The following is a 27,629-nucleotide window of genomic DNA, read 5'->3' as shown; positions in this document are numbered from 1 at the left end:
CAAGGATGCAGCCCAAACCTTCCTAATCCCAATGGATTGATGGTTCAGTTTAGGGAAAGCAGGGTTTATCTGAAAATCTTGATGAGGTCAGTTTTAATCTCCCCGGTTTCTGACGATAGGCGTTTTCTTTTCTTGTTTTTTTTTGTTTGTGAGTCATCTGCTTCTCAATCTATTGTGGCAAAGTGGAGCAGGAGGAAGTGAACAGACCAAACCAGGACGGGGATGGAGCCAACGCCAAGACAAAAGCAGTCTGTAAACTTTTTTTTCCTATTCCTTTTTAAAAATGTCAAATAATTGTAATGATATGTATGTATACTTGTACGGTGTCATCTTTTAATACTTCCTTTAAAGGGGAAGCTAATTCAAATAAACTATTTTTGATTGTTGGAAATAAGCTTTCTTGGGATTGACTGTTTTGTTTTATTACCGCTATCAAAATGTCAATCCCAGTTACAGTGAGATGTAGTCGGAAAGGATGTTTTCCAGAAACAGATGGATGAGAAAGTGTCAACACTCAGTCAGTCGTATGCCTGGAATTCCGCTAGTTCTGAACTATTCGTGATTGGCAAAAGTTCACTACTAGCAGAACTCGGATATACAACTGAATTCTCAACGACAGCTCAACATAGTAGCACGGTTTAGTCTCGCATGACCTGCCAATGGACAAGCGCTATTATCACGGTATTTAGCACTGAATGTTTATTGAACTTTTATATACTTTGAGTGGAATTATTCCATAAAAGAGATGTCAATCTAACATGGGCAAACCTTTGCTTTCACTGCTCATTGTTTCGTTGACATCGTTTGTGGTTTAATTTCTATCGAGTTGATCTTGATTTGACTGTGTTAGGATGGCAAAAGCTAACATCACATTCTCTCTCTGCCCTTTTGTTCTTGTTTTGGAAGTGAACAACCCACTGAATAAAATACATGAACAAGGTGAGTAAGAATGCATGTCAGTTCAGTGATGTGAGCGAAGACATTCAAAGCAATTTTCCCTATTATTAATTAATTAACACATTTTTCATGCAACCAATAATATATGTGTATGTGTTTGTGTGTGTAAATGTTGCTTTCTATTCAGACTATCCCTTATTAAGACTTATTCGTGCAACAAATAATGCATGTTTTCTTTTCAGACTGGATATGCTACTCAAAACTAAAGAATAATGGTCTTCATCGTGATTTGAAATACTTTCATGTTGTACTTGTTGTCATTTGTAACAGGAAATAATAATTCATATATTCAATACAAACTATTGTACTGTGTGAGGCAACTCTGAATAATGTAACAACATGATTCTTTCTTTCTTTGCATTTATTGTACATTTTAATATGATAATAATGATCTACTAACTCTACATGTTCAGCAAGCCAAGACCAAGTTACAAAAATGTTGACATTAAAAGCAAAAATTCCTATTGGGTCTACGTTTTTTTATTTACAGATGTTGTAAAATCATTTTGTCACTGCTAGAGTGGTTCGTCCGCAGGATGAGGTTACATGAGAACTGTGTTTATTTCTCTGGCGCAACAGAGGAGACCTGGGTGACCTGAGATGAAGAAGAAGCCTCATCTTCCTCAATATTCTTGTTGAAGACCATCTTCATCATACAGGAGCGGAACTGTTGTTTAAAAAAAAAAGTTGTAGGTAGATGTTATGATTATCCATGCTTAATAAACATGCTATTTGATTCAGCTCAACATACAGCTGCCACAAATGATACTATACCTGTTTGTTCATTAAGACATATATGACGGGATTGTACACTGTAGAGGCTTTACAAAGGCAGGAGGGAATGGTTGCCAGTCTCAGGTCAAAAGGTGCACCGCGGTTGGAAACCACCCAGATTGCAAAGATAGCATATGGTCCCCAGCATATCAAGAAGCCGAACACCATTACCACCACCATCTTTGTCACCTCCCTCTCAGCCTTCTGGGTTGAGGCTGAATCAGCTTGAGCTTTGGCTGCCTGGTAGGACAAACAAGGGATTTTAGAGCAACTGGCAACGTGACTACTCAAAGCCATGTATTTAGTCTCCCTCTAGTGGAAAAAGAGTGTTTTGCATTACATTAAAGAGAGCAACGTAATAAATAAATAAATATTAATTTGCGTTTTATCGGTTGTTCTAGGGTTCAGTAGTAAAATAACTAAATGTTTGTGTAATCTTTACTCTAATGCCATTTTATTTTCAGCATAATAAGCTAAATACAGCAATATGTTTTTGAATATTATCTTGTTGCATAACTAAACTTAATCTTTGACTTGTATATTAAAATATGTTTAGTAACACTTTACAATAAGCTTACATTAGTTAATGTTAGTGCATTTACTAAACATGAAATGAGTAGGAATAATGCTAGTACAGCATTTATTAATCATAGTTTAGCATTTACAAATACAATATTAAAATTCAAATGAATGTTTAACATTAGTTAATTTAATGAGTTAACCTAAACTAGCAACAAACACCTTTTTTGTACTATCATTTAACATTAACAAAGATGAATAAATACTGTAGGCTAATAAATGTATTGCTTGTTGTTTGTTCATGTTAGAGAATACATTGACTCACATTAACTGATACGACCTTATTGTAATGTGTAAAATGTATAGTTCCATATATTAAGGTTGTTTAAGAATAATTGCAGTTTGGAAAATAAAAATTTCGAAGTGAAAATTGTACTTACTAATTTGAGAGTGATGAGCAGCTGACCATAACAGAATACAATGGTGCTGAAAGGAACCGCAAAGCAAAAGCAGAAGAGGAACATGACGTAGGATTCATTGTTGAATTTGTTGTTAGTCGTATACCAGTCAGGTCCACAAGAGCACTGCAAGCCCTCAGGTATATACCTGTAAAACAGATTTCAGTCATCACCATTTAGCAAAACAAAAAGCTGTTGCATTGTCAGTGTATTACAGGCAGTGGCAACACATTAAGTTGAAGTTCCACTTTAGACATTCTGTTGAATATAACAACCATTAGTGTCTGCTTTAAATCTGCAAACAATTGATTCTGATCGTCTGCCAACAGACATTTTAGTGACTATGAGGAACACGGTCACATGGACACTTGCTGTGTAATACTAGTTGCAAAGTCAACAGAAGGCCTGAAGGGACCATCAAAGTAAAATGTAACCAAGGGACTTACCGGCTCCAGCCTAAGAGTGGAGGGAGTCCAGCAGCCAATGCCATACACCAAGGAAGTATGCAGCCGGCAATGGCATGAGGGGTCTTGAAGGTAAAGTTCCCGAGGGGTTTGCAAATGACCAGCCACCTTTCCAGCGCCACCACAGCAAGAGACCACAAACTCACCATTCCTGCAAAAACACAGAAAGAAGATTGTTGAAACCATCACAGTCCAGTAGCAGAATGTAAGATCTACATGTGGCTAGCATTAAAACAATGTGGACGCATGTTACAATGTACCTCCAATTGTTGAAGTGAAGCCCTCGATTTTGCATCCTATCGGCCCAAAGACAAAGTACTTTTTGTAAAAGGCGTAGAACGCTACCGAGGAACCGAAAACGGACACCCACAAGTTGGAAATGGCAAGGTTCACAAGAATATAGTTCAGGTGAGATCTGAGTTTCTTGTATTGAATTGTGCAAACTATGGTAAGAACGTTGATGGCAGTTCCTGCGATAAAAAGGAAGAGCATAAAAGCGGACATGCCCATGAATACGCCACTGTGTCCCAGGTGGTCCTGTGGGACCAGGAAAGGGCTGTAAGCTGAGATGTTGCTGACGTCTAAAGTGATGGGCATGTGGAAGTCTTCGAACAGTTCTGGCGTTTGCTGTTGTTGCTTCATCTTGCTTGTAATTGGTGCCCACTCCACTGAGAAATGCTGTAATAAATGGTTTGATTTCTTCTGCAGATTACTGCAGCATTCCTTGATTGATGTCAAATCTCTCTTCACTGGTCACCAGATGAAGACTCCCTCAAATTATTGGCATGCAATCCCTCTTATATAGAGATCCAAAAGATATCATTTTGCTCCTCCCAAATGGTCTTAAGTGTAGGATTTGAGGTTTGTTGTCATCAGCTACACACAAAGTTTCCTGAGCACACACACACACACACACACACACACATGCTACAAAACTACATCTGCGCAGTACAAGACACAATTCACCTAATCTCATTTCCAACACCAAAACCTGACTAATTCGGATGATCCCTTTCACCCTTCAGTGTGGTTCTGTGTTAGCGATGGCATTTAATCTGCCGGCCAATGCAGATAAAGCAGCTAATCACTGGCAGTTAACTCCTCTTTAATCTGCTTCCCATCGTATTATCTCCAGCTTTGGGCCTGGAATCACGGCCTTTGTGAAGAGCCTTAAATACTTGAGAGTTGGATTGTCCTTGACATTCGTCTGTATAGACTGTTATGGTGTGAGAGCTGAGAAAGGTATTGTTCAAAGGAGAAAGGCTTGAGAAAGTTCAGTTTTGAGATGTTGTATTTTTGTTAAACAGCTAAAAAGCATGAAAATACATTTGGGTTGTCAAATGATCTTGTCATCAGACTTCCGGAACTGAGGTAAACATCAAGTCAATGTTAAATTGTGTGGGAACAAATCACATTTAGCCACACAACAAATTAAAATTACAAATTTCACAGACTTTACAGATTTAGTAGAAATTTAAGTGTACAGAAGATGCGTATTCATCTGCATGTTTTTAACATCTGATTTAGATTTACAGAAAAGTCATGAAGGCTCATTGTGTTAATGGGTCTGTATTTTAATTGGACATCCATGGAAAACTATATAAAAGTTGAAATACACTATAAAAATGCTGGGTTCTACACAACCAATTTGTGTTGGGACAACATGAAGGAATTAAGTTAACTTATATGTAGGCCCACAATCTGTGCGCGTAGAATTCCGCAGGTTTTTAGCCCATCCTTGAGTCTATTTAATTACTTGTGTAAATGTATATTTATTAATTTATATATATATATATATATATATATATATATATATATATATATATATATATATATATATATATATAAATATATATATATATATATATATATATATATATATATATATATATATATATATATATATATATATATATATATATATATATATATATATATATATATATATATATATATATATATATATATATATATATATATATATATATATATATATATATATATACATTTCAGGAATAGTATTGACTAATTTAAATTTATTTGACTTTTTTCTATCTTTTAGCAGATATATTATATTAGAGACTGGCTTTGTTTACCAAATAAAGTGGACCTAATTGGATTTGCATTGTGAACATTAAATAAAAGTTAAAAAGGCATTTTATTCATTTCATATATTAAGTTTTTAGTTATGATATTCCTAAAATAAATCCGCAAATTTTTTACAAAATTCTCAGAAGAAATAGCAAAAATGCCCGCAGATTCTGTATGGCCTTAACATAATTTTATAAGTTTATTTTTACCAATTTAGGTAGAATAAACATAAAACAATTAAATTGTCTCAAAGAACCTTCAAGGTTTGTGCAGGTTTAGCTCATTTTATATACTTATTTGAACAAACAGCAAACATCGTTTTTTGAAGGTAGTTAATTGAATGTTGATTGAATTAATTTCAATTGAGTTAAATTAAATCAATGACTAATTAAGCTCTCCAATAAATAAATAAATAAAACACAGTAGCCCAAAAAGATTAAATTTCTGAAATTAACTAGGAGAAAACTTAATGAGTGTTTGTCTGAATCCTTAATTAAGGGGTTTTATGTCTGTGACTTCACTAAAAATAATGATTTATTGGATTACAAATTTAATTGGGCTAAATTTAAAGGAACAAAGTAAGCTGAACATTACCACATGTTTTATGTTTGTTTAGATTCAGCCCATTTAACTTGTTTGCAACAACGTTCTTTTAAAACATTTGTAAATTCAATAAATGTTTTTTTTCCTGTGTTCTTTTGGCATTTGGCAACAACTCTTTTACTTTTATCCCAATTCATCCAACGTGTAGCTTTTAAACAAACCATGTCTTTTTAACAAATGTGTTGGCACCAATCGTTATTAAAAATTCTGCCATCATTTACTCACACTTCACTTGTTTCATACTGTCTACGTTTCTTTCTTCTGTTGAACACAAAATAAAAAAATAATAAAAAGGAAAGCTGGAAACCTGCAACCATCAACCTACACAGTAATTGTTTTTCCTACAGTGGAAGTCAAGTGGACTTCAAAATATCTTCTTCAGTGTTCAACATAATAAGGACATTTAATACAGTGCAATGTTTTAAATACAACCTAAAACAAAATGCGCAAAATCTAGGAAGGAAATAAGGCCTGGGAATGAATGAATGAATGAGTGATTGGGGAAAATATCCATTTCATGATATGCAAAATGTGATTAAACCATCACAATATGGTACTGAACAGTCTAAAGAAACTGGTTATTTCCTTAAACCAGGGGTGAAATAAACATCTTTACAACCAGGAGGCTGCCCAAAGTGCTTTACAGTATAAAAACTAAATTAAACATTAAAACACAAGATGGTAAGAACACAAGTTTCAATAAAACAGCATTTTGTAATAATAAATATCAAAAGCAAGTCTAAATAAATAGGTTTTAAATTAAGCTTTAAACAGTGCCACATTTGTGATGATGTGAAGTTCTAAAGGGAGGGTATTCCAGTTTTGGACCTGCCTCTGAAAATGAACAATCACCCTATTGTTTATACAGTACCTGGATCTGGGGACCACTAGCAACAACTAGCCTGCCGATCGTAGGACCCTGTTTAAAATCTCACATAAATATGAAGGTGCAAAACCATTAAATGCATTAAAAACAAACAATAGTTTAAAATCAATTCTGAATTTGACAGGGAGCCAAGGGAGTAAAGGACAGGTGTGATGTGCTAATATTTCCGAATATTTCGTCAGCATGCGAGCAGCAGCATTTTGCACCAGTTGTAGCCGATAAAGTAAGGTTTGGTTAATACCAACATAAAGCGCATTGCAATAGTGCAGACGAGAGCTGATAAAGGCATGAATGGCTTTAGATCACCCTGCCTCAGAAATGGCTTGACTTTGGCAAGAAGACCAATTAACCTGAATTATCAAATTTTAAACTACTGTCCGAATTCACTTCCAAATTTTTAAATACACGGCTAAAATGTGGGTGAAAGCTAAGATAATTTGAGGGTAACACATTAGCAGCGACTAAGCAATTCCAGCCATGGGGCCCAAAAGTTTTGAAATGCACCTTTAACTTTTTATTATTACATGTTGTTGTTTTTTCTTATATCTATCAATCTCCTTTTCTACATTTTATCGTAATGCAAATTAATAATAATAATATGTAAAGCACCTTGTAAACTTTTGAAATGATTTGTTTTCTTGAAATGAATTCACAACTAAAAATAAGAAATCATCTATTTCATTTTAAAAACCAAATCTTACTGATCTGACTGCTGGACAGGCTCATGATTGAATTTTGGGGACACATTTGCGCAGATGTAATAATTACGTTAAAATTAAAAATTTTAGACCCTCACCTTACAAAATATGATAGAAAACAATGTTAAATATAATTTATAGGCATCATTTACTTCTACACTCTCAGAAATAAAGGTACAGGAGCTGCCACTGGGGCAGTACCTTTTCAAAAGGTACATATTTGTACCTGAAGGGTCCATAATGGTACCCCAAAGGTACTTTATGGGTAGCCTACATCTGGGCACTAATATGCACCTTTGAGACACCACTGTAGGCTCTTTGGGTCAGGGGTGTCAAACTCAATTTCTAGAGGGCCGAAGCCCAGCACAGTTTAGTTCCAAACCAGCTCCAACACACTTACCTGTAGGTTTCAAACAAGCCTGAAGAACTTAATTAGTTTGATCAGGTGTTTTTTAATTAGGGTTGGAACTAAACTGTGCAGAGCTGCGGCCCTTTTGGAACTGAGTTTGACACCTGTGCTTTAGGTACAAATATGTATCTTTTGAAAAGGTACTGCTCCAGTGACAGCTCCTGTACTTTTATTTCTAAGAGTGTAAGTGTTTATTTGGGGGCCCTCATATTTCCTGGGGCCCTAAGCGGCCGCTTTGCTTGCTTACTAGTTAACTCCGCTCCTGCACATTGGGCAGGTTTGAGTTGCCAAACACACTACATTATGTATACATAAAGTATTATATAGTGATATGCCAATGTACAAACATGTGTCGTGTATTGATTAAGTTTTTGACCACAGCAGTCCCTGTGTATTTTGGCTTATAATTATTGTGCAATCTTCAGTATATAATTATGTCCTAAATAAAATATTATACAACTATTTTAATAAAAAGGTTCTTTGCACTCAAAGGGTTCTAAATACCTTTTTTTTTTTTTTGTAAAAGGTTTTTCTGGCCAAATATAGAGCCTCAGAGTTCTATATAGAACCTCAATGATCTTTTTGTTTAATAGAGTGTGATTACACTTTTCCAACATTCTTCAAAATTAATTCTTCAGTGTTCATCAGAATTAGGAAACTTAATACAGTACAATGTTTTAAATGCAACTTAAAACAAAATACAGAGCAAAACCTAGGAAGGAAATAGGGCGTGAGATGAAATTTTAATTCAGAAATACTAACAATAAACAATAACTAACAAGTGACAATAAGCAACATATGGATGAAGGGAAAATATGCAACAATGAGGAATTATCTACAGAACTAAATCCCTGCCAAATATTTTGGGTATTTTGGGTAAAGTAAAAAATTTAAATACATTCAGTGTTTAAATATATAATTGCGAACTGCAACTGAACTATTTGAAGTATTTTTGTAACATTTACACATTTTTCCTTAAAAAAAACAAAAAACATTAATGATTATTCACAGTCATTGCTTTAGAACTAAAGAGGGATTTAAATGAAAGTCTTCCGGCTCATAATACTGCATAAGACGCCTCGGCTAATCACTCTCTGAACAACAAACAGCAGATTTACATTAAAGACTTGCATCCTCCATCTGGTATTTAATGTTGACTCATTTTACTTCAGTATTTGCCAAGCTTGCATGAAATACATCAGGAAAAATACATCAGGATTTCTCAGTATCATAAACTTAACCAAAAGAAAACAATGAACAGAGACAGACTACAGTATCAGCACAGAAAATGAAATATCCTTATCATAAAATAATCTTAAATTTCCCATCACCAAGATTACTGCAGATGACCCTCATTATCTGCCCTTTTCATCACCATATGTGGACAAAGCTCCGTCCCCTCCTTCCTCTTCTGTTTTAATCTCTGGTCTTCCTCACTTGTATGACCCATATGATGATCTGTTTAGTGGCTTAGGACTAATTATTGGACTTGTGCTAAGACTCTTAACTACCACATTCAGTGTAGAGCAGTTAAGAGGGCTGTCTGAGGTAAAGACACCTGTAAGTGCGTCACATCACTATATCTCCGGCCTATTAACCTGCTTCAGTAAAGAGTTTGTGTCAGTATGCCTGGAGTCAACTTAAATAGTATATAATATAAAGAGAGAGTCTTGATGTATATTATATATTATTTATTAACATGAAAGTAAAGTGAAAGAAATGAACACATACTGTAAGTGAGCATGTTGTATGCTGTTCCACATGTAACCAAATATGTTTTAAAGCCTTCGATGAAATGATTTGTTAACTATATAATGATTAAGGAAAGCATTTGTGAGCAAAAAGTGAAGGTATCAGAGTAAAGCAAATCTTTAGAGATAATAAAATAAGTTCTGCTGTCCAATATTTCTGCATATCAGTTTATAATAAAGCTTTGCAATTAACATTATAACACTGAATACAAGATTGATTTAGGTATGAGACACAATAACTGAACTTGTGTTAACTTTATTTGCATAAAGTTTACACAAGTTGTTTCATACCTAAATCAATATTACTGTTTTGCTAAACTTTTTAACCTTTTGTTTTTAATTTAATGTCATCAATTTAATGATGTGATGTTAAAATGATCTGCACAGTTATTTGATTTAACTTAAAAATGTAAGGCAGTATGTACTTTTTTACATTTGTATTTTAATGAATATGAATGACAGAGTTCTTTAATAAAAATGTAAGACAAAACTTTAAAATAATGGTCCATTCGTTATTGTATAATCATGTATATTCGATGACATGAACATCCACAGGGTTTTTGCAGGTTTTTGCGAAGTTAAATTTAAGACTTTTTAAGACATTTTAAAGACCATTATGAATAAAATTTTAGACTTATACAAGGCGAAATGCTGCAGATATTTTTTTAATATGCCAGTTAGAAAAGATTTTCAGCTGCCTTAACAAACATTTTTTTTTAAATGTAATAAACTTGATAAAACAATAATAATATTTAATTTTTTCAGTAATAATTTTCATTTTTTTTATTTAATAAATTTTCAAATATATCCATTCACAAACCCTATAACCCTTACCAAGAATAGAACAAAACATAGCTGTCAATTACTACAGTCTACAATAATAATGAAAAATAACAGGAAAATTAAGACATAATTTCATTAGATTTAAGACTTTTTAAGGTCTAAAATTTAGCTTTTGAAATTTAAGTCATTTCAAGACTTTTTAAGGCCCCATGGATACCATAAAACAAAGAACAACAAATTTGTTACAGCATTTATTCATCTCAGTTAACTTTAGTTAACTAAAATAAAGTTAATGAAAATAAATGTGTTCATTGTTAGAACTCACAGTCCAATGTTAACAAACAACACTTTAGATTTTAATAATGCATTAGCAAATGTTGCACTATATCCATAAATTCTACTCAGGATTTTTCATACTTTTTCATACTTTTTCATACTTCTTTCATACTTTTCATAGTTTATGATAAACACATGAACTAATGGAGCAAAAAGGTGTTGGCAAATATGAATTTAAACATTGAGTCTTGCCAATCTGGGGTTTAAAATAATGCAGTTTAAAATAAAATTAGGTCCAAAAAAGCATTTACATAAGATTTTTAATCTCTTTTCCACCACAGACAGTATCTGAGAATGTGCTAAAGCACCACACGATGTCTTATTAGTTTAATCTAATCAACCAAAACACTTAATTCTACTGTTTTAGTTTCCATAATTTAAGTATAAACACGGATATCTGCTCATTTAGTTGACTCTTAATATTTTAACCTCAAACAATGTATCTGTAAACAAAGTAAATCCACTCTAAACATTTTCATCAGCATCAACATTAATTTTGTTTACTGTAGGTTTGTTAGCCAGTGAATAAAATAATACATTATAGAGTGTTTATTTCAATGCAATAACAAATCTAAAAATAACAACAAGAAAAAAACTTGAAACCAGTGGAAAGATCTGTTTGCCAGATCATCTTTGCTAGAAAAACTGCAAGTGCAAATGCAAAGGCAGAAGCTTATAATAATTAAAAAATATATTTACCAAACACTGCAATTTTCTACAATGTTTTTAAGTTTGTGTGTGTGTGTGTGTGTGTGTGTGTGTGTGTGTGTGTGTGCGTGTGTGTGTGTGTGTGTAAAAGTGTTTTAACAGAACATGTTATTATTTCAATATTATTATTTTTTTAGACAACAAACAAAAACAAAACTCATTGCTCATTTACTTTAGCTTCCCTAAAATATATGTATAATAAAATGTAATTTTAACTGTAATCTGGTTACATAGATTATGGTCTTAGAACAAATCGATTAAGTTTACTTGACAAAATTAAGTGGATTGAACATAAAACAATTAAGTTGTCTCAAACAGAATTTCAAGAATTGTAATCTAATTTTACAATTAATAAAAAACAAATTTTGAGTGAACATTGTAAAAAAAGCTAGGTTTCACACAATTCCTTCATGTTGTCCCAACACAAATTGATAAAGTTAACTTAATGTTTTTTACAAAATTAACTAGATTAAAAATAAAACAATATGTTAAACATTAAACAATAACATTTCCCGAATAAAACTCAAGATTTGTGTTGACTAAACTCATTTTAATTAAGTAGTTTGAACAAGCAGATAAAAACTCATTTTGAGTGTACGTAAACATCGAATTTTCCATGACTTGTGTAATGGATTTGTAAAAAAATAAAGACGGGTCAAAGACAGACTGAAGGATCATAGTGATTAACAGGTCCGGAAGAGGGAGGAGACTAACACGAGTCAATAATCACACGCCTCTTCATAAGACATCGGAAACACATTTGTATGTGCAGTGCAACCTTATGCAAACACGCCGTACTGATTTGAGGTTATGGTTATATTTTAATGATAAAATAATAATAAAAAAGGAAATGCGGCATGGTCTTAACTGTTCTGTCAGTTCAAAGTTCTGCCAGAAGTGTTTAATTTCATTCAGTAATATTTTGGATGAAATCTGATTATTTTCAGAGCATATTTAATCCTCTGTGTGCTTGATCGGGTTTTAAAAAATGTATTTTAGTAGAATTTTACTGGGATGCATACTTACAATTTGAGCGTATTTGCTGACATGTTAAGGACTGCAGGTGTATTACGAATCTATTGCCTGTAGAAAGAAAAAGACACAAAGGAGATGACTTTAATATCTCAATTAAGAAAAAGAATCATTCACATGTACAGCAATAAGATGAAATATTTTAACTGCAGGGGAATTACGGTTAAGGACCAAGGAGAGACCAACAACTTCAGCGAAGACAAGGGGTCAAAGCCACAAACTTTGTATGAATTTGTCATGTGTATTCATATAAAGCCACTATACCAAACATCTATTCAACTATTGATATATTTAAATGTTTATTTGCCTATACTGCCTGATCATTTGTGTTTTATTTTCCCCTTGTAAACAATAGTTTGTGTAATTTTAGTAATATATAAGCTGGCATTAAATAAGACACATATTCAGAATCACTGTAAAAAAATAATCTGTAACTAACAGTTTTCTGTATTTTGTGATTCGTTTTCTTTCTTTTGCGTATTCTATGAATTGCATTAAAGGAACTGAATTTTTCCTCTAACAGTTTCTGATGTTGAACAATTTTTAAAGATTCACTTTTACAGTTTTAATAATTTGAAGTGCTACCATTGTTGGGGTTGGTTTACTAATTATTCTACAAAAACCTGGTAATAAACTGTCAGTACTTTATGTTGTTTTATTTTGTTTTATGTATACATTTCTTATATCAGTTGGAGTATCAAACACATTAAATATCAATAAAAGTGAGTTTAATTTTCAACATCAAAAGTCAGAGCGATGATCATCATTATGCAATTGAGAATATGATGGAAATAAATAAACAACAAAAAAACATGATATATGGAACTTGTTAATGAACTGATATAAGTTACAGTAGTAAAGACACTAGTTCTGGCATTTAGACATTGCAGGAAAAGATTGCAGTATGCTACAGTGCCATCTAGCAAGCAAGTGAAAAAGTCTAATGTAATGTAATCTAATGTAATGCAGTCATTGACTTACTGGTGTATTTAAAGTAGTTTCATCAGAAAATATAGAAATATACAAAATAATACAGCATATTTTAGTCATCAGCAGTCTAACCATCACAAAATGAAACAAACAATAAATCAAATTCAAAATAATAATAATTCTGTACTGAATGCATGACATCTGGTATCTTTGAAATAAACATACTTTATGTTAAACATTAATTTGGCTTAGTCTCTATTTAAGAGGTCGCCACAGCGGAATGAACAGCTATTCCAGCATGTTTTATGCAGCAGATGCCCTTCCCGCTGTAACCCAGTACTGGGAAACACCCATAAACACACAGACAATTTAGTTTATTCCATTCAACTATGCCGAATGTCTTTGGACTATGGGGGAAATCGGAGCACCGGGAGGAAACCCACACAAACATGGAGAAAACATGAAAACTCCGCACAGAAACGCCAACTGACCCAGACAGGACTCAAACTAGAAACCTTCTTGCTGTGAGGCAACAGTGCTAACCACTGAGCCATGCAGCCTTTCTTATTAAAAATATATTATTGCAACATTTTCTACTTTCATTATTTTTAATAAGTACGAATGTTGCAAATAAAGGTTTTATTTAATGCACGCAAAGACTAAAAGAGCCTAATTTTTAACATCTTGGAGGTGTGCTGTTTAATTAATTTGATAATTAAGATTCCAATAATTCATTAAAAATGACATTAAATTTAATATATATATAATATATATATATATATATATATATATATATATATATATATATACACACACACACACACACACACACACACACACACACACACACACCATTATTTACAGAAGACACCCACCCACTGATATCAATCAGTAGTTGCAATAAATGTCAGTGCATCATTTATTTATTATCTTTTCAGCTTTCCTTTCACCTTTAGTAATCTGCCACATCGGATAATGTTTTCTACATATGTAAAACCACATTTATACATTTAATTTGATGTTGACAGCAACATTTGTTATTACTGTTAGTCAAACTGTAAATAATCCCGACAGATTTGAGCAATTAAAAAATGATCCCAATGATAAAGTATATTTATGACTTTCAGGTTAAGAGGAAGTTTGCAAAATTGCATAAATAGAGCATAAAGCAAAACTATTTTGGACAAAAATATGTATCTATTTCTCAGAAAAGACAAAAGTTAAAATTTGTTTAAATGCATCTGACATTATTTTCTTTTATTACAACTTTAAACCTTGAATTCTGTACATTGTTAATCTTTTTATTTAATTGGTAAGCTATTCACAAATGCACGTTTTTGGAAAAGACTATTTTTAATTGATCATAAATATTTTGTCTTTAATGGGCATACAAACAAAAAATATATATTTTAAAAGTCAAAAATGGCTTTCAATGTAACCTTATATAGTTTCCCTTTTTTTAAAACTCCATTTAATTTATGTTTTAATTTTCTCTCTTCTTTAAAATGTTTAAAATGCACAATATTAGTATTATGCAGATTGTAACACAATCTACGTATTTTTTCTAATGCTTTAAGTTTATACAATTTGTTGTTAACTGTTTTTAGAACCAACAATAAAAAATAGATCATAAAGCATCATTCAGCATGAACTTGAATTGCGGAGCGGCATCTGGTAGAATTCCACTGATGTGGGCGTTACTTTGAGAAAATAGAAGCCCTGTGTGTTCATTCACTCATTCCTCCATTCATACTCAACTAACAAATTGAGCTTTCCCACAAGAGCAATAATAATTAGCCCAGGCTAATCTGTCGATTCATTGCATAAAAGTATGTATGGGGTGAATTAAATCAAACAATAACGTTCGCCTTAAGTCGCCATCTTTAGTGAGGGACAATACGCCCTAAACAAATAACGCATAAAGCCTGTTTCAAATGTAAAGATGCCTTTAAAACGTCTTAAATAAATTCCAATATTGTATAGTAATCATAAAACTGACAGTTAATAAATGCAAGGGGGTTTATCCGTACTGTAATCGAGTGTTTGACTAAAAAAATCCATAGAGAAGGACGGGGTAAATCGGCCATATTTGTTGAGGGTGGCTGTAGGAGCGGCTGTACATTGTCAAGAACATGGCGGCTTCCAGGCAGGCATGAGAGTGGATACTTCTTAACGAATTTGGGTGATTCTGGCCAACCATTTCAAAAACAGACCATCAAAACACTTCCCTGGATACCGCGACACGAATCTCGTAAGTATGACTCATTGAGAAGAGTTCGCGTGGAGCCGAAATGTGTATATTTGTACGGCGAACGTAAACTTAGCCGCCATTTTTCTTGTGGGAGCTGCTAGTGGGCTGATTTGACGACAAGATGGCTGCGTACACCGGGGCGGCATGAATTAAATAAAAAATAAACAATCTAAGATATTCGCTTGGAGAAGACTTCGGCAGGCGTATTATCTGATTGTATGTATTAAGATCTGTTTGTATTTGCCTGTTTATTTGGAAAAAACAAGGCTAGCTGTGTTTAGCTGCGCTTCTAGTAACCGCATTCCGCTGCACGAATTAATGCATGCGTAAAAGTCTAATATAATTGCTCAGACTGAGTGAAAACTGCAGTAGTATGTTGACGGTTGGAGTTTGCTTTGCATGGTAATGAAATGGCACGGTTAAAATGTAGCATTGTTGCTATTTTGAGTGGCCGACAAGATGGCGACTCCCAGAGAGGCATGAAAATAGCCTTCTGCAGCAAAAGAGGACTGGTTTCCTAGTGTTAGTTTCTGAATTTGAATGTTCCTGTTGTTCAGCTGCGTTTTGCTGAAGCGATTTCGATTGATTCTCACTTTTGCAGTTCGTAGAGAGTTTGTCAACACATACTTGCTGTGAAGTTGACTGAAATTAATTGTTTTTATATGCCGCTCCGCCATTTTTCAGACTGGCGGAGGCTTGTTTCAAGATGGCGACTTCCATGAATTGATACTCTTTCTGCATCGGGGGCATTTAACTAGATAATGTAATTTAGCGGTGTGGCGTTTAGCACTTTAACTAGGTATGATGTGCGGTTTATTTATGCAATCGTCGATGCTTTAGTTGCTGCGTGTGGTATTTCACACTAGTTGACCGGCTTTTAGGCTCATCTGCAAGCGCCAAAATGGCGGCTCTCCTGAATTAATCAAACTTCTGAATATCCCATGTTGTAAATTATTTTTGTTGTACTGTTATACCACTACCTACATTAAAACTGTTTGATGTGTAAAAACTGCTTTTATGTATTATGTGCATTATTGTCGCTCACAGAAACAACTTGTATTGTAGCGTTACGTTAACTAAGAGTCCCTAAAGTGCATTCCTTATTTTTTTTAGTAAAAGGACATGACGTCCCCCGGTGTGCCTGGAACCACCGGAGCTCCGCTGCAGCCGCGATGGAAGCGGGTTCTTGGTTGGTCTGGTCCGGTACCTCGACCCAGACACGGGCACCGAGCCGTAGCCATCAAGGAACTGATGGTCGTTTTCGGCGGAGGAAACGAAGGAATCGTTGACGAGCTGCACGTTTATAACACTGGTGAGTATCATGAAAGTTAATAACTAAGTTAACGTTAAATGCGTACAAACCAAAGAACGTTAACGTTAATATTTGCGGATAATTTATAAAATGGGGTGTATTTTCCTTATAAGGCCTTTTATCTATTAACGCTTCGCTCATCGAACTCTCCTAGTTCACTGAAGGAATTACAAATATAATATAAACACCTGTCATTACATATTTGCTGGTTATGAAATTGTTCGCTAGTTGTGGATGTTGAGCTACGCGTCTCACTCTGCTCCTTCGACTGTTATGAGGGGGAAAAAGGCGCCAGAAAAACAAAAATGGACGTTGTCCTCCGGCGCCGCGTCACGCGCACGCCCCCTCATGCACGTGCACCAGTTCGCCTTTTTGTTGTTTATCTTTCTGGTCAAGTAAAATTCATATTATAATAATGTTATGAAAATTATTAGGCTTTAGACAATGTCTTACTATACATGCACACGTTTTCTTTGTATCAAGCTTTTGCAGCTTATCACAAATATTGAGTTTAACAATGTAATTTATTTAATTTTTCCCACAGCAACAAATCAGTGGTTCATACCAGCCGTTCGTGGGGACATCCCTCCAGGCTGTGCGGCTTATGGTTTTGTGTGTGATGGTACACGTCTGCTAGTTTTTGGTGGAATGGTCGAATATGGAAAATACAGCAATGACCTTTATGAGTTACAGGTAAGAAAGTTCTTTAATGGTGTTGTGCAAATACTTACACTAAACTGTCAATGGTAGATGGTCTGCTAATGTTTGGCTGGCTGAAGCTAACATTTCAGTCCCTCTGTATTTTAGGCACAAACCTTTTTTTTAAAAGCTTGAATCAATGTTCCCAACCAGTTATCTTTTTTTTAAATTCCGTTCCTGATAATACTTCAAGTAAACTGGTGAGATGTCATTTCACACAGGATCAGGCTAGAGCTTTTTTTTTTAGATTCAGTTTTAGGAATTTGAATGGCTTGCCAAAGCAAAGTTTCTCAAAGCCATGGTTGACCCGAGCTCAAACAAACCTTGTTGTTGTCTTGATGACCAGCCTCAAAGCCAAGAAGAAGAAAATCTGCCTTGTCGTTTTTCTGTAGTTGGTAACATATCGAAGAGTGTAAGGGTCTGTGTGTGTTCATATATGGTGCATTTAATTATTTATTTTATATGATTGTAGACATCACAGTAGGCTATTTCACACTACCATTGATTTGCAGTTATAATCAAATCACGTTCATAGAAATGTTAGTAATGAACATTTATACACATGTTTATGTGCGTAAAGCATCTGTTTTGTAAGAACTGCTTCTCATATGATATGTCAACAACCCATACAGCTTTACTTTGACATTTTCTCATGCGAAAATGATTTTAACTGAAACATTGTCATACACCATTCCCACCAAAACGGTAGCATTGGTGCAAGCCTGATAAAGGTGACCTTTACTGTACTGTACCTCTGCGTAAACGAGCCATAAGGGCATCATAAGGGTTTATAAAGTCATCAATATTTGTTCTGTTGTATTTGAGCAATTCCATGCAAATATCAACCTTCCCATAAAAAATAAAGTTTTCACTAGAATAGTGAAACATTTTCTAATTTTTTGTGTTTGCTTGTATTTTACAGTACTGTAAAAATACTCAAATGTCTCGGTCAATGTTTTTAAACGGTTATATTTGATTTACTAAAATCACTCGAGTGGCAATTTCACATTTGTCACATCCATAACAGAGAGGTGTCACATTCATAAAAGAGCTCCACAATTCTGGCTAAAATAAGAATTGCTAATTTTTTTGCTTAAAATAAAGATCACGATTTTCTTAAGATTCTGTAAATGTAAAATAAAAGTTAATGAGTCTGCAATTATTATTGTTTTATATTATATGTATTATTGTACAAATGGTAAAACAACAATAATATTATGTGTTGATCTACTAGTTTCTATAAATAATTCTATTCTGCTTATAATAACTCTGTTGAGTTATGTTTGAGATATAGGCACATGCTTGCAATCTGTCATTGACAACAATTAGACCATTTAATTCACTGGTAAAATCAACATTATAGAGGCTAGAGTAGTTATACTGACACTGTAAACATTTATTTTCATGCACAACTCTGTTCGCTATGAAAGAAAAAACATATCAAATGCTTGTCGCAATCATGACTCTAAAATGTGATATGATTATTTGAATGACGTGCATGCTTTGTTTTATTTTCCACTGCTAAGTGCTGTTCATTTTTCGCGCGCGACTCTCAAACAATCACTCTGTGCCACAAACTGAATATTATTTACAACTTTATTAGCTGTTACTCGCAGCATATGCAGGTTCTGTTCACTGAAGTAGATGCGCGCGCGTGTCCGCCTTCTCTGTGAAAACAGCTCACTGTCATCAGCTCACGTCACATGTGATTTCTAGGCCGCGAATATAGCATTATATGAAGGCAAAAATTACATTTTTAGGTGAATTATACCTTATAAATGCAGCATGTGACTCTTTCAACATCATTTGGAGGTGTCCATGTCGCTGAGCAATGTATGTAAAACAATGTGAAGACTTGTGCGGCCGTCTTTGCTTCTCCCCTCAACTTGAAAATATGATTGGCAGAATCATAGAAATGCTGGATTAAGATCGTTTAGGGGTCGAATCGAGATCGCGATCTTCTTTTCGATCAATTGTGCAGCTCTAATTCATAATGAAGCTTTTTCCTCATACATGCAAAAATGTTAAATGAAATGATATCAATCATTTTTTTCTATAGTGAGCTGACTTTTAGCCTTTTGATTATCTTTGTATTTTTGGGTTGTGCAGTTAAATTTACATCATTTCTACAAATTATGTTGTATACTGTAAACTTACATACTTTTTTGTCACATCCAAAACGCATGTTTATTTTTTCTCATTTAAAATATAAAAAATGTTTACAGGTTTATATTTTTCAGGTCTCATAACTCTGTGGTTAGTTGTTTTAGGAAACATAAACTGATGTTTCGATATAATGTTAACATAAACTTTCTATGAGAATATTTTTTGAGTTTTAACTGAAAATTTCATGTCTATTACGCTGAAATTGCTCGTGTGGATTATTCAGGCAATTATTTGACTGTATCTGTGAAGAAATGATCTCACTATAATTACTGTCATCAGGCAAGCAGGTGGGAATGGAAAAAATTGAAGCCAAAAGCCCCTAAGAATGGAGTGCCACCATGTCCTCGTCTGGGCCACAGTTTTTCTCTTGTGGGCAACAAGTGTTATCTTTTTGGAGGGCTTGCCAATGACAGTGAAGACCCCAAGAACAACATTCCCAGGTATTTGTACTGTACAATAATTAAAATATGCATTTGAATCATTTGCTTCATTAACTTACTTGTGTGTGCTTCTAGATATTTGAATGATCTTTATACCCTCGAGTTGCGTCCGGGGTCCAGCGTTGCGGGGTGGGATGTACCAGTCACGTATGGAGTATTGCCACCTCCAAGAGAGAGCCACACTGCTGTAATCTATACCGAAAAAGTTACTAAGAAGTCCCGTCTTGTTATATACGGAGGAATGAGTGGCTGTCGTTTGGGTGATCTTTGGACATTAGATATTGGTATGAAGATTATGATGTTTGCACTGCCGTGTTTGCTACAAATTGGTCATTAATTCAACCGGACATATAGTTTAAGCAATAATTGGGTCACTCTTTGCTTTACAGATACACTGACCTGGAATAAGCCTGCAATAAGCGGTGCTGCTCCCCTCCCCCGAAGCCTGCACTCGGCCACCACTATTACAAACAAGTGAGTTTCAGTTGCATCACCGCCAGCATTCCTTAAATGCACATAATGGCATACTGACCTTTAATCTGTTGTATCTGTAGAATGTATGTTTTTGGTGGCTGGGTTCCTTTGGTGATGGATGACGTGAAGGTGGCCACACATGAGAAGGAATGGAAGTGTACAAACACACTGGCATGCCTGAACCTAGGTATGCTGTAGTCGAAAAATACATGTGATGTTGAAAAGTAAAATAAATTTGATGCTTTTATTCATCAAAGATGAATCTTGTAAAATAAAATTTCTTCGATTTAATATTTAAAAAAGGTCTTTCATGTACTCCATGGCTGGACTAATTATTGGAATAATGTTGATTTTATTATTATGGAATAATAAAGCTAAATCTGTTTTGGAACTTCTTTAAATGTAACCTAATTCAGGGAGTAAAATAGAAGTATGAATGTCTTAAACGAGACTGACATGAAGCATTTTAATACCAGTGAAACTTTAATGCTAGCAATTAATAATTCAGACTCCCTAGTTTTTTGTGATTTTTGCGATCACTGAATCCAAAATTTTGCGATCCTGCAAAAGTTTTAATTTAAACACACAATAATCGCAAAAAACGTAAACAGTCTCATAAAACATCCAATTCCAAACCATATAATCAAATTATATTTATTTCAGTTTGCAATTAATTGTTTTACATGACCTCCAGATGTTACATACGCAGCGCACGTGATGTATTTGAGTCTCTCAAAAATGACATCTCACCTGCCCCCCTTATGCTGTTCACACCAGACGCGGAACGCGCGGATAAATCGCGCGTAAATAGCCGCGTGAACATTTGAGTTTACTCGCTTCATACGCGCGTCAAACCCCGCTTCATTCCCGTGTCAAATTCACATCAAAACAGACGCGGATTCGCGTGATGGGCAGGGCTTCTGTCTGCCCGGAGACTCTAGCTTAATAGCTAAATGGCTAACATGGATTTTATGAAGAAAATAACAGTGTTTATGTGCTTTATGAAGACTGAAAAACAGCGTCGATACGTTTAGGGTCGTGTCTGAGTCCACTACATTCTTTCAGAGGTGCATCCAGCTCTGTGAGCTCGTAAACTCCTCCAGAAACTTAACCTGGATGACGGAGGCTTTCAGCGGTGCTTCTGACTGAGCCAAGCCGAGTTTGATGAACTGAACACCGACAACAGGTTCTACGTCACAATTACGCGTGGCGAATGTACGCTGAAGTTCAGATTTTTGAAATCAAGTGATTCGCACGAATTGTCGTTAAGCGCGTCAAACGCGCAAAACGCTCAATTCGCCCCGCGCCATTTGCGTGATTCGCGTCGCGCCATTCGCACGTATCGCCCGCAGGATGTCTAATCATGCGTTTGCATTGACTTAACATGTAAATCACTCGCGCTAGACGCGCGTTCCGCGTGTGGTGTGAACGCAGCATCACAATCCTAACATTACGAGAGAGTGGGGGAGAATATTTTGCAGCCTCTGCAGTAAGCAGACGTGGATAAAGCGTGAGTGATTTACATGTAAATTCCTGTGTGGCAAATTGGGCGTTTTGTGCATTTGATGTGCTTCAGACTGCAAAAGAAAGTTGAAGCAAAGATCTAACAAATGGAGCAATGGAACAAACAGAAAAGCTAGCAGTTTACAATGATGAAGGTTGATTCACGTCCGCTGGACGTGACCAAAATGAAGAACGTTATTTGTGCTTTACATGTATGGCTGGTATTATGGTGAGCGTAAAATAGATAAATGTTTTCGTTTAACTCTTTTCCTGCAGTTAACGAGAGAAAATGCTTACGGCCATTGACGAGTTTTACAGCGATCTGTGTGTTAAGTGTATTATGGTAGGAGAAGCCCTAATGCATGTCTGGAGTGAGGTACATGTCATGCTCAGGGGAATGAAATCTGAGAGAAAATAAGATTGTGGATAAAAAAGAATTATACAACATTCCTTTGGCTTAATCACTACTGTTTTAGATCTTGTCTTGACAAGAGACTAAAATAAAGACACTTTATCTTTATGAAAAAATATATGATTATGATTGCACACCTAACATAATAGGCTACCTAATATGGTGTGTTTATTTATTTTTAATCACAAAATTGTCTGCAAATGTCTGGGAATTACCACATCAAAATAATTTTTATCACAAAAAAATCACAAAAAACTAGGAGGTCTGAATATTACTGTTATATTAAATTTAGTAAAATTAAACTAATGTGATGTATAAAAAAACAATATAATACCATAACAATGCTATTTGTGAAACGTCAGCTATTTGGCTGAACCCAAGATGACTAATGCATATTTCTCATATAATGCCATATCTTTTGAAATAAATTTTTTGTAGACACTTTAGCATGGGAGACTGTTTTGATGGACACTTTGGAGGATAACATCCCACGTGCTCGAGCAGGACATTGTGCTGTCGCTATTAACAACAGACTTTATATCTGGAGTGGACGTGATGGGTATCGCAAAGCTTGGAACAATCAGGTGTGCTGCAAAGACCTGTGGTACCTGGAGACAGGTGAGGGCATCAGTAAAGAGAGCACATTTAAACTTGTACACATCTAGTGTTATCAGACAGTTGAATGTATTGCAGGATGCAGAATTAGTTCATTATATGTTTTTTTTTTTCTTTCACAGAACGACCCAACCCTCCTTCAAGGGTGCAGCTTGTCCGAGCCAACACAAATTCTTTGGAGGTTAGCTGGGGAGCAGTTTCTACAGCAGACACGTACCTGCTTCAGCTCCAGAAATATGATATCCCAGCAGCCACTGCTGCCACATCACCAGCTCTCAATGCAGCTCCCTCCCTCCCAGGAAACTCTCCTAAGAGTCCAGCACCGGCTGCAGCTGCTCCATCTGCTCAGAGTCTGCCGCATAGTGGCATCACCTCAGTGCCCCAGGCTGCTTCCCCCACAGCCTCAGTCTTACCTGGCACACCTGCAAGTCCTCTGGCTGCATCAATGGCACGTGGCCCAGGTACTGTTAAACTGTATTCACAATATACACCTTTAGGGTAGTGATGGCTCACCGTCTGCAGGTCATTCTGATTACATTATCATTGCTACAAAATGATTGGCAGATATTTGCATTTATGAGCAGTTAAACAGTAGGGGAGTAAATCCAAACTTGTCACGACTCAAAATGAAATATAGTTTATTCTCCACAAAATGCTGTGATTTGATTCAGTGGAGTATTGATAGATTTTATAGTACCAGTTACTTTTTATATTTACTTTTTACTTATTGGAACCAAACTATATAATAATAACTTACCACCTAAACGTAATTACTGCCAGACTGCTCCTACCATCAAACATATTTTGTTGGAATGTGGAAGTTTTAGTACCATTAGACTTTTTTTTTTTTTTAAAGAGAGTACTTTGATGGACATTTTTAAAAAGGTACCACCAGGAAGAATCTCAAATTATTTATTAAAAATTGAACTGAAAAATCATATTTAACGTTGAATATATTTTTGTGTAAATTTTATCTATTTATATTTTATATATTTGTCTAAGTAACTTTTTGTAATACGAATTTATTTTTGTCATGCAATATTTTATGTATATCCATTTTGCCACGAAATCAAAGTTGGAATAAGTTGCTGATGTGACAATAAATAAATATATTAATAACTTTAAAATGAACTCGGTGAGAACTGCACATTCTGTATAATCCACTAACAAAAAGTGCACTTAAAAATGAAAAATCATGTAACAAATGAAGAAGAAAAAAAACATTATTCCTGTGTGTGATAAACGGATGCTTTTTTATTTTATTTATTTGAGTTTAACATGTACACTTATATTTCAGCTATTCTAAAAGTTGCAGCCCCTCAGTCAGGAACAGGAGCATCGATTGTCACCGTACGCCAAGCGTCGCAGGTTGGAAAATCCCCAGTCACTGTGGCATCACTTCCCGCTGGTGTTCGCATGGTAGTGCCATCACAGACCGCTCAAGGAACGGTAAGAATTGAAAATGTAAAGCTGGCATCTATATTGCACGAGTAGATTACATACAGGGTCAATGCACAAGAAGAGGTGAATTTCCACTCACCCATATTTAAAGGGCACCTACAATGAAAATCATCTTTTGAAAGCTGTTTAGACAGAACTGTGTGTAGGTATAGTGTGTCCACAGTCATATTGGAGTGATAAAGACAGAAAAAATACATTTCCTGACGTTAAAATGGGCGCTAAATCCATTCCATTTTGAGGCCGACCGTGATGTAGGAGTGCAGTTCCCCACCCACCGAACTGATTGACTTGCGTATTAACATGTCTCAGTAGTAATGCTTATAATCATATTAAATATATATCATATTATATATTAAAAGTTCTGTTAAGCTCTCTGTGTCAGATGTTTAAGAATGAGTTTAACAAGTTTGAAACATTTTTAAAACGGTACATGTTTGTAATGAATTACAGTGATTTTTACCATCTTTACTTTATCACTGCAGCGGCATGTCAGTAGACGCTTCAATCCCGGATTGTGGATGTTAAAGCAGGTTTATTTTGTACATTAACCTAATAGATGTCTATACAGCAGTGGATTTTAATGTGTATCCTGTCACATTTGCCTAGCAAAAACAGTGCAAAGTTAAATGCTCACTGTGTGTGTGCGTGAACATTGTAATAAAGTTGTGTGTGACTTATCGTTGCAGAAAGGCTTGAATTAACTCCACAACAAATATATCAAATAATCATTAGGAAAGGTCTTACTGTAGTATTTCTCACAACCATTATGTAAGATCTGTTTCTTTCATGTCTGTCACTGTGCTGTTTATCTAGCACAGCCAGAGATTGAGGCAAACTTTGACATGCACATGGGAACGATGGGCAGGGGGAACTAGCATTAAGACCGTACTCGCACTAGGTAGAGTTGCCTCGAACCGGGCCAAAACATGCTTGTCCCCCCTCCCATCTCCCCCGACCGCCCGTGCTCACACCACAAACAGGCTTAGGCACGCTTACGTCATCGCTGCTGCGCTCTTCAGTGAGAAGCGCGCTCTCACTCAGCAGCACAGTGGAGATTACTCTAGTTATATCGTTTCATTCGTTTGATATGCCGTCAAATATTTCGGCAAACAGTCCTTAGCGATGCGGGGACATGCAGTCAAATATTTCGCCAAACAGATCCGCCACTTTTGGCGCTCATAAACAATCATAAAGCTCTCGTGCTGCAGGAATGAGGAGGTCTGCTGAAGGCGCGCAGCTGTCGTGAAGTGAGTAGTTTGCATCTTTAATAAACGACGGCAGTTTACGTTCACTGAACGGTAAGAATGATTAATAAATTTATATGAAACAGTCCTTTAAAAGTCACGTCTCGCTTTCAGTTTCGGGCTTTGGCGCGTTTTGCACTCACACACGCATACCGCGCCAAAGCCCAAGTTAACCGCGTTCAGAAACACCTCTTCCAACCGGGCCAGGGCCGGCCAAGTGAACCGTGCTTGAGCCCGATTCAGCGCACTCACACTTCTCAAACGATCCGGGAAACGGGCCTGGGCACGGTACGGATGGCATAGTGTGAGTAGGCCCTAAATGCACAAGCAACAAACAGCTACATTGTGTTCAACATTGTGTTGTGTTAATATTCTGAAAGGTATAATAAATAATCTAAAGTGTGTTTTAAGCTAAAACTTTACAGACACATTCTAGAAACACAAAGGACTAATCTTAAATCTTGAAAAAGGGGTAAAATAGGTGCCCTTTGATAGAAAATTTATGTCAGACAAAAAACATCTCTAGTAATCCAGAGCGATTGATCTGACTTCATGTTTAATTTTTTTTTATTATTTCTTTTTTTTTTGCGTTTTGTATGAACCCATTATAAACTGAAATTTTATGCACCAATGCACTTTTTATTTCAGCCCATCGGCAGCAGCCCTCAGATGAGCGGAATGGCAGCTTTGGCTGCAGCTGCAGCAGCCACACAGAAGATCCCTCCATCCCCAGGAGCCACTGTTCTCAACATGCCAGCCGGGGCCACAATTGTCAAAACGGTAGCTGTGACTCCAGGAGCCTCCACACTCCCCACCACCGTTAAAGTGGCATCGCCTCTGATGGTAATTATCTTAAAATTATTAACTGTGGCAGCACCCGGAAGCTTAGCAGTTAAATCATGACACTGATATTTTATTGCAGGTAAGCAACCCGGCCACTCGCATGCTGAAGACCGCTGCTGCCCAGGTGGCCACCCCAACAGTGTCCAGTCCCACTACAGGTGCTCGGCCTATCATCACGGTGCACAAATCGGGCACAGTTACCGTAGCCCAACAGGCTCAGGTTGTGACCACTGTGGTTGGTGGTGTCACTAAAACCATCACTCTTGTTAAGAGCCCACTTTCCATGGGAGGCAACTTGGTACAGTATATTAGAACTTCTGTCATAGGAACAACTTGGTGAAAACTATTATTTAGTAATTATTTATTATCTTTATTCATTCTTTTTTAGATATCCAACTTGGGCAAGGTAGTGTCAGTGGTACAAAACAAACCAGTGCAGTCAGCCACTGTGACTGGACAGGCCTCCAATCCACTCACACAGATTATACAGGTTTGTTAAACATGTATTACTGGATTAATAATAATTGTAACATAATTTATTTTGCATGAATTTCACTTCAACGTTGTTATGATTTTGTAGACAAAGGGTCCCCTTCCACCAGGCACCATTCTAAAGCTGGTAACATCTGCAGATGGAAAACCAACCACCATAATTACTACCAGTCAAGCAGGTGGCACAGGCAACAAGCCCACTATTTTGGGCATCAGTGGCATGTCCCCCACTTCCACCAGCAAACCAGGCACCACCACTATCATTAAAACAATCCCTATGTCTGCTGTTCAGCAAGGAGCTGCAGGTAAAGAAATTAT

General features: G+C 35.7%; 2 protein-coding genes, 1 long non-coding RNA gene and 1 other non-coding gene across 11 annotated transcripts in view; 3 read left to right on the top strand and 1 right to left on the bottom strand.

The window, feature by feature from the left end:
* The first annotated feature begins 148 nt into the window (after positions 1–148).
* Positions 149–1,421, top strand: LOC141376611 (uncharacterized). The gene is made up of 3 exons (XR_012387178.1): positions 149–681; positions 907–939; positions 1,140–1,421. It is a non-coding gene; the product is annotated as an uncharacterized lncRNA (long non-coding RNA).
* On the top strand, positions 519–605 carry mir726 (microRNA 726). Its single transcript, NR_030507.1, has one exon. It is a non-coding gene; the product is annotated as a microRNA 726 (primary transcript).
* Positions 1,301–17,240, bottom strand: opn1sw2 (opsin 1 (cone pigments), short-wave-sensitive 2). 3 transcript variants are annotated; one of them, XM_073915486.1, is made up of 7 exons: positions 17,151–17,240; positions 12,464–12,520; positions 3,433–4,064; positions 3,155–3,323; positions 2,691–2,856; positions 1,732–1,971; positions 1,301–1,624 (listed from the first exon to the last, which is right to left on the bottom strand). In XM_073915486.1, exons 3-7 carry the CDS (start codon positions 3,812–3,814, stop codon positions 1,517–1,519), a joined length of 1,065 nt encoding a protein of 354 aa, XP_073771587.1. In that variant the 5' UTR covers positions 3,815–4,064; positions 12,464–12,520; positions 17,151–17,240; the 3' UTR covers positions 1,301–1,516. The 3 variants fall into 3 exon arrangements, with proteins under 3 accessions (XP_073771587.1, XP_073771588.1, NP_571267.1); XM_073915487.1 differs by having other exon boundaries at positions 17,161–17,240; NM_131192.2 differs by lacking the exons at positions 12,464–12,520; positions 17,151–17,240 and having other exon boundaries at positions 3,433–3,946.
* hcfc1a (host cell factor C1a) overlaps positions 15,511–27,629 on the top strand; it is a 24,958-nt gene continuing 12,839 nt past the window's right edge. Inside the window, 14 exon segments of one of the 6 annotated variants that reach the window (NM_001045064.1) lie at positions 15,511–15,650; positions 16,764–16,962; positions 17,507–17,655; positions 20,107–20,267; positions 20,343–20,551; positions 20,657–20,741; positions 20,822–20,928; positions 23,095–23,274; positions 23,394–23,732; positions 24,569–24,720; positions 26,628–26,819; positions 26,899–27,117; positions 27,208–27,309; positions 27,400–27,616. In NM_001045064.1, coding sequence (NP_001038529.1) covers positions 16,773–16,962; positions 17,507–17,655; positions 20,107–20,267; positions 20,343–20,551; positions 20,657–20,741; positions 20,822–20,928; positions 23,095–23,274; positions 23,394–23,732; positions 24,569–24,720; positions 26,628–26,819; positions 26,899–27,117; positions 27,208–27,309; positions 27,400–27,616 — 2,302 coding nt within the window. In that variant the 5' untranslated portion in view covers positions 15,511–15,650; positions 16,764–16,772. 6 annotated transcript variants of the gene reach the window in all.

The sequence above is a fragment of the Danio rerio genome, chromosome 11, assembly GCF_049306965.1.
Source record: "Danio rerio strain Tuebingen ecotype United States chromosome 11, GRCz12tu, whole genome shotgun sequence".
Lineage (NCBI taxonomy): Eukaryota > Metazoa > Chordata > Actinopteri > Cypriniformes > Danionidae > Danio > Danio rerio.
The sequence above is the reverse complement of the archived record's forward strand: the minus strand, read 5'-3'. Positions and strand labels throughout refer to the sequence as shown.

Excerpts from the sequence above, each read along its gene's own strand:
- opn1sw2 (XM_073915486.1), bottom strand. The coding sequence starts at position 3,814 with ATGAAGCAACAACAGCAAACGCCAGAACTGTTCGAAGACTTCCACATG. Across the intron at positions 3,324-3,432 it reads CTTCACTTCAACAATTGGAG|GAATGGTGAGTTTGTGGTCT; the intron begins GTACATTGTAAC and ends GTGTTTTTGCAG. Across the intron at positions 2,857-3,154 it reads CCACTCTTAGGCTGGAGCCG|GTATATACCTGAGGGCTTGC; the intron begins GTAAGTCCCTTG and ends TCTGTTTTACAG.